At 35.1% G+C, this 7,705-nt stretch overlaps 1 protein-coding gene across 1 annotated transcript; it reads right to left on the bottom strand.

Moving 5' to 3' along the window:
• Positions 1-80: 80 nt before the first annotated feature.
• Positions 81-7,649, bottom strand: LOC128157523 (uncharacterized). Its single transcript, XM_052820108.1, has 8 exons — positions 7,496-7,649; positions 6,952-7,057; positions 6,758-6,805; positions 6,540-6,608; positions 5,399-5,528; positions 1,915-2,042; positions 1,617-1,658; positions 81-477 (listed from the first exon to the last, which is right to left on the bottom strand). Exons 1-8 carry the CDS (start codon positions 7,529-7,531, stop codon positions 434-436), a joined length of 603 nt encoding a protein of 200 aa, XP_052676068.1. The 5' UTR covers positions 7,532-7,649; the 3' UTR covers positions 81-433.
• Positions 7,650-7,705: the final 56 nt, after the last annotated feature.

Genomic DNA, 7,705 nt, shown 5'->3' with positions numbered 1-7,705 from the left:
AGCTCCGGAAAATCCCGAGCTCTCAGGTTCAATTGTACATCCGATACCTTAATGAGATTGAGTAGTTCACCCTATTCCTGTGAATTATTATATATATAACTTTATTATTATTACATACAATGTATATTTGACATAATCGAGTGTGCATAAATCAAATTAACATTAGAACATCTCAATAAAAAGATGAACTTGAATCAAAACACATTTGAAAAAAATTTCAGTTGTGAGGGGATACCAAGCTTCAATAGTAGTGTTCTTGTTTTTATGATAAAAATTTCTCTTTAAATACATGTACTTGCAATTCTGTAAAAAAAAAAATTTAATGATTTTTCTTCCAACACACACCACAGCATTAGTATAGACACAGATAGGAATTCCATTATCTCGCAGTCAATGCCCTGTATTAGAGTCCTCTGTTACACTTCTGCACTCTCTAATCACTGTCCAGCTCATCTCCATAAGTATTTGTCTTCCTGTCTGTAAATAGTTCATCAAAATAAAATATGTTCATCAAAACCATTTTGTATCATTCTTCTTTACATTCAATTTTTATATATCTAGTGTCTTTTCATTTAGTTCATTTCATTTTTATAATAAATTGTGGTGTATTGCATTCATTATCATACTATTTAACAAGTGAAAAGCTGTCAATGTGACAGCAAACCGGGTTTTCTTTTATGTGAACTGTATCCATAATCCATGTCAACCCATATCCAGTGAAATGGTGTACCCTATATGCAATATTTTGCCAAAAAATGACTAAGTTCAAAAGCTGGTATTTTTTTCATAAATTATCAGAAATCAAAATCCTAGCAATATGCACACCTCTGATACATGTATATGTACAATTGATCTGCAAAAGAACCACTTCCTATCTTGAAAACTGTAGGAGAAGTCATGCGCGGATCCAGAAAATTTTTCCAGGGGGGGTCCGAAGGATAATTGTGTTTGCCAGGGGGGGTCCGAGGCATATTTTCGCGATAATTTTACTATGTAAATTTAATAAATTTTCATTTTCCAGGGGGGGTCGGAACCCCCCCCCCGACCCCCCCTCTAGATCCGCGCATGGGAGAAGTTATCCGTACAATGAGGGTACCCTATATGCAATATTTTGCCAAAAAATGACTAAGTTCAAAAGCTGGTATTTTTTTCAAAAATTATCAGAAATCAAAATCCTAGCAATATGCACACCTCTGATATATGTACAATTGATCTGCAAAAGAACAACTTCCTATCTTGAAAACTGTAGGAGGAGTTATCCGTACAATGAGGGTACCCTATATGCAATATTTTGCCAAAAAATGACTAAGTTCAAAAGCTGGTATTTTTTTCATAAATTATCAGAAATCAAAATCCTAGCAATATGCACACCTCTGATATATGTACAATTGATCTGCAAAAGAACAACTTCCTATCTTGAAAACTGTAGGAGGAGTTATCCGTACAATGAGGGTACCCTTTTGGCAGCTGCCCACCCACCCGCCCGCCCGCCATTTTAATAACTGGATTTTTCCTTCGGAAAACCCGGTTAAAAATACACCATTGAACTGCAGCTTGCAACAATACTTCATAATATTTATCGATTCAAATATTGGAGAAATAACAACTGCACATACCATATTTTTTAGCATAAAAATTTTCAAACCCATCATCTCTTTCTGTAATTAAAAAAATTATATGAATTTAAATTGAATCATTTTGTGAAGACTTGCATAGAAAGTTAGTATTTGAAATTTGTTTCCATCACTGCTTAAGAATATTGTTTATTAATTGCATGAATGTGCATTAAGACATCTATTTAATAAACATAATATTATATATATTTAAAGCACTAATAATCATAATCATCTTGACATTTTTTTAAATCATCTTTACAAACTTTCTTTGATGTATTGATACATATTAAGCACGTACCTATAGGTTCGCTGCTCTTCACCTGCTTGCTCTTGCTTAATAAATCATCACTGTAGTTTTTATTGCTATTCTTTTTACTGTATTTACTGATTTCTGAAGAAAATTGGGAACGGAAACAAGCTGCTTCCCTGAAATGAACAATATTGCTTTTTTAGCTGACATTAGCTAAAAGTTCAAGTGAGCTAGCCTATTCTGATCACCTTTTTGTCTGGCGCCCATCTATCTGTCTGTCTGTCCATCTGTAAACTCTCTATGTACTTGACTTTTTCTCCAGAACCACTGGACAAACTTGGCACAAAGCATTTTTGGGTGAAGAGAATTTAATTTAAAATAAAGGGCCATCCCCTCTTTCAAGGGGAGACAATTTATTGAAATTGTTTGGTATTTTTTAAAAATCTTCTTCTCAAATATTAATTGACCAGGAAAATTAATGAAACTATAACTTGTGTGGAGGCATTTTCAGGTAGTGTAAATTCAAATTAGTTCAAATCAGGATCCCCCAGGTTAGGGTGGAGTCACAACGGACGCTAATTTTTTACATACCAGTACGTAGGAATATATATAGAAAAATCTTTAAAACTCTTCTTCTCAAAAAGCAATTGGCCAGAAAAGCTGTTCCTTGTGTGGAAGCATCTTCAGGTAGAGTAAAGTTTTCAAAATCAATATCTCTGGGGATAGGATGGGGGCTACATTGGGGGTCCAATTTTACATAATTCCATCTCATAATTAGAATGTTCTACATGTATATGATTTCTGTGAAATTTTATTGCAAAAGCAATGTTAAAGTTCAAAGATAAACAAGAGGCCCAGGGGCCACATCGCTCACCTGAGCAACAATTGCCTTAATTCTGATCAAATTAGCATTACAGTAACAAAATATCTTGACAACTAATTACAGTAGATCTTGCTAAAAAAAATTGAAAATCTACCAATTTTTATCCACCTCTTTCTTTTGGTAAATACCAAGCCCCTTTTGTTGTTGTACCTGTAAGATGATTTTTCTCTATTTCTATATACCCACCCCCCCCCCCCCCCACCCACATTTTGTTGCCCCACTTTTCTCTAGGGTATCATGGTTTCATCAAACTTATATCTGCATAACCTGTGCTTTCACACTAAGTACTGAGTTTTGGACAAGTTTAAGCTTTTCTGGCCATATGGTCTTTAAAAAGAAAATTTTTAAAGATTTTCTCTATATATTCCTATGTAAAAATTCATCCCCCACTGTGGCCTCACCATACTACTGGACTATTATTTTAACAAACTTGAATCTATACGATTTGGAAATCCTTCCACTCAGATTTGGGCTTTCCTGGCCTAATAGTTTTGAGAAGAAGATTTTTTAGAGATTTTCTCCATGTATAAAAATGTATCCCCCATTGTGGCCCCACCCTACCCCAGGGACCATGATTTGAACAAACTTGAATCTACATTATCTGAGGATGGTTACCCGCCAATTTAAGCTTTCTTGGTCAAATAGTTTTTGAGAAGAAGATTTTTAAAGATTTTCTCTATATATTCCTATGTAAAAATTGATCCCCCAATTGTGGCCCCACCCTACCCCCGGGGACCATGATTTGAACAAATTTGAATCTACACTACCTGTGGATGCTTCCACTCAAATTTGAGCATTCCTGGCCTAAAAGTTTTTGAGAAGAAGATTATCCCTATATATTCCTATGTAAAACTTGATCCCCCATTGTGGCCCCACCCTACCCCCGAGGACTATGATTTGAACAAATTTGAATCTACACTACCTGAGGATGCTTCCAATTTAATTTGATCTTTTCTGGCCTAATTGTTTTTGAGAAAAAGATTTTTATAGATTTTCTCTATATATTCCTATGTAAAACTTGATCCCCCCATTTTGGCCCCACCCTACCCCCGGGGATCATGATTTGAACAAATTTGAATTTACACTACCTGTGGATGCTCCCATTATAATTTGAGCTTTTCTGGCCTAATAGTTTTTTAAAAGAATATTTTTTAAGATTATCTCTATATATTCTTATGTAAAAATTCATCCCCCTATTGTGGCCCCACCCTACCCCCGGGGACCATGATTTGAACAAACTTGAATCTACATTATCTGAGGATGCTTCCACTCTGATTTGAGCTTTCCTGGTCAAATAGTTTTTGAGAAGAAGATTTTTAAAGATTTTCTCTATATATTCCTATGTAAAACTTGATCCCCCAATTGTGGCCCCACCCTACCCCGGGGACCATAGTTTGAACAAATTTGAATTTACACTACCTGTGGATGCTCCCATTTTAATTTGAGCTTTTCTGGCCCAATAGTTTTTGAGAAGAAGATTTTTAAAGATTTTCTCTATATATTCCTATGTATATATGTCTATATATGTCTATATATTCTTATGTATAACTTGATCCCCTTCTTGTGGCCCCTCCCTACCCCCGGGGACCTTGATTTGAACAAACTTGAATCTACACTACTTGAGGATGCCTCCACACAAGTTTTAGCTTTTCAGGCCAAATAGTTTTTGAGAAGAAGATTTTTGAAAAATACCAACAAATTTTCAATAATTCTCAATTATCTCCCCTTTAAAGAGGGCGTGGCCCTTCATTTGAACAAACTTGAATCCCCTTCACCTAGTGGTGCTTTGTGCCAAATTTCGTTGAAATCTGCCCAGTGGTTCTTGAGAAGAAGATGAAAATGTGAAAAGTTAACGACGACGCCGACAACGACAACGACAGACAACGGACAAATTGTGATCAGAAAAGCTCACTTGAGCCTTTGGCTCAGGTGAGCTAAAAACTCTCCAATGTTAGACTTGCTTCGCGTCAAGATTGACAATGGTTTTCTTGGGGGTGTCAATTTTGACTGTTACCCTTCCTTACAGGCACTATAAATATATATCTATACCCTAGTACATTGTCCAGGTCTTCCCTCCAACCTTGGATTATTAGTTCAGACTGTTTTCCAATTAGACATTAAAATATTGTAGAGTGTAAACTCCTAAACTGATATCACTCTGCTTGAATCTGGATGTATAACCATTTTAACCATCTTCGCTAGCCAAGGGTGACGATCCACTGTGTTTCTCTTTTCGTGAATAGAGAAACACCGTGGATCGTCACCCTTGGCTAGCGAAGATGCATTTTAACAAGACCTTGGACTTTCAGTAGGATGTAACAATCTATTTCTTGCATCAAATCAAGTTAAAATGAAGCTGGTTTCCAGCGAAATATACACCGATTGTGTAGTCTTCACTCAATAGCCAGACAAATCCTGTTGATTTCAAAGCGCCATGGCTGAGTGGCCTAAAATGCAATAGACAAGCCTACGTCACATTGCCATTTGACACAACTACCTTAAGTCTAAGCTCTTGTTAAAATGGTTCTAATACATTTGTATTCTGTTATCCTAATACTGTTAGAATTTCAGCAGTAGAACATATATGTATCTATATTTACTTCATTTTAAACTTAAATAGCTACCAAATAGCAAAATATTTAGTCATACTCTTCTCTCATGGCTACAAGTTTCCCCAAGTTATCCTCTGTGGTAATGTGATGTCTGTTTAAAACTTCTTTGAAAATTGTTACTTCTGGTGTAATCAAAGGAGCAAAAATCACCCCAGCACCAAGAGCACCTGAAGAGGAATGGATATAGGAGAAAAATTGAATACATGTATATCCTGGAGTTAAACAAAATGTTTTGTATGTAAAGTATTGAAAAAAAGAACTATAATGAAAAAGAAGCATGTAACAACCATGGGGTCGACATGTTGCAGTATACTCACTATACTGTATACTGTGGGTTTATTAATATTTAAGGGTATCAATTTTCATGGATAAAATGAAAATAACAGTTTCAAGGATACGTAAATTCGTGGCCAATGACCCTTTCAATACAAAGTGTTAATAGAAATTGCGTTTCAATGAACATTTAATTTCATGGATCAACTTAACAACGAAATCCACGAAAATTGGTATTCAACGAATATTGATGAAACCACAGTAATTTGTTACTCACCCTCTACAGAAATATAGACTGCAATGCATGTTATATGCTTTATCATTTTTGTCCAAGACAAGATAAATGATGAGAAGGCACATAATAATATGAAACTGATTTTAATATCCAGTTAGAGGGCCACGAAAACAAAATTAATGAAAATCCAACATCCTGCCTCTGAGTTTTCCAGAGGTCCGTGTTTGCTCTGCTCTCGACTATTGATTAAATACTGAATTGTCTACCCACGGATTTTTCTCCGTTATTCCCAATCACTATATTTTCCACAAATTACGACATTTTTTCCTGATAATGACATTTTTACCGATATGACATTGGGCGCACAGCGGGTGTGACCGGTCAGCAGAGGATGCTTACTCCTCCTAGGCACCTGATCCTACCTCTATCTTTTTGGGGTTTGAATTTGAAGTGGGTCTGCTTTGAATTTGTATTTGGTTTTATGGATTTTTGAGATGGTTAATGGTTTGTTATTGTCATTTTGTCATTAAAAGGGTACGTTCTTGGTCAGGGTCACAATTATCATTGATAATTACCGTATATTAAATCGGATACCATTTATTATTACCACATATAATTTGATCACTGATCTGGGGGGGAGAGGGGGTGTAAAACTACATCGCACACTTACAACAATGAACTCCCAAGTGCACAGACTTAAGGTGTTTCACTATGTTCGCTGCATCCGATAGTTTGAATCCTACAAACAAATAAATTGGAAAGGTAATTTCATTTGAAAGAGAGACTTGCTGAGGTTTTTTTTTGTATTCACATTTATCACCTTCTGCATGTGGTACTTAATTAACTGTACATGCAATAATTACTTAAAAAGAACAAGGATAAACTGACCAGTATATGCAAGTAGTCCCATATAACTCATGGACATTGTCTTCATGGCTGAAAAAACAAAACAAAATCAAATACATGTACTAACCATTTTTTAACAAAGAAAATATCAATGTAGAAATTAGAAAAAAGGCATATTAAAAAGGTTAACATTATGATTATGTACAGAGACTACTGTATCATTAACCACACATTACCATTAATACAAAAGGTTTTGAAAGCAGTCATATCCAGATCATGCTGTGCTTCTCTTTCACGTTGTGTAAAGCCATGTCTCAAAACATTTACATGTTGTACATATTCCTGGCAAAAAGGGAATTAGAATCATTAATATATATTTTGTATCCACAGCTCTCTCTTTCTCTCTCATTTAGATAATCAACGAAGTTATGTGATTGTGATTCATGTTATATGAATACCTGAATAAAAATGGGTGTGACAACCAAATTATCTGGGGTATAGGACTATAGGTGCACTTAAAGTATATAACGTTACACAATATAAATCACATTGTTTGTGGGGGGGGAGAGATGATTATGAAAAAAGAAATCTATACATGCATAATAGGTATTACTACTCGTTACAAGTTTTAATTGACTTTTCCGATGTTTTTGATCGAAATTTTTACATTTGTAAACAATCCGAATTTTCTCTATATTGTAGCGTTATATACGTTACTTCGACAAATGACCAACAAGCGGTTTTACCCAAATTTTATAACGCTTAAAACATGCTTCTTACCTGTTTTTGAGAATTACCGAAGTAGGGAAATGGCATTGTGCTAAATAAAGCCTTGTGTATTAATACAAAATAACTATGTTTTTCATAAACACATTGCGTTATGGGCAAGAGTTGTCCCTCTTTTAACAGACGGTTCCCAAACACTTTTCTTAGTGTGGATGAGCACATAATTATCCTTAAACTACAAAATGGGCATGCAATCAAAAGTAT

This window comes from Crassostrea angulata, chromosome 7, assembly GCF_025612915.1.
Source record: "Crassostrea angulata isolate pt1a10 chromosome 7, ASM2561291v2, whole genome shotgun sequence".
NCBI classification, from domain to species: Eukaryota; Metazoa; Mollusca; class Bivalvia; order Ostreida; family Ostreidae; genus Magallana; species Magallana angulata.
Note: the sequence above shows the minus strand (reverse complement) of the source record. Positions and strands in the feature narration are given on the sequence as shown.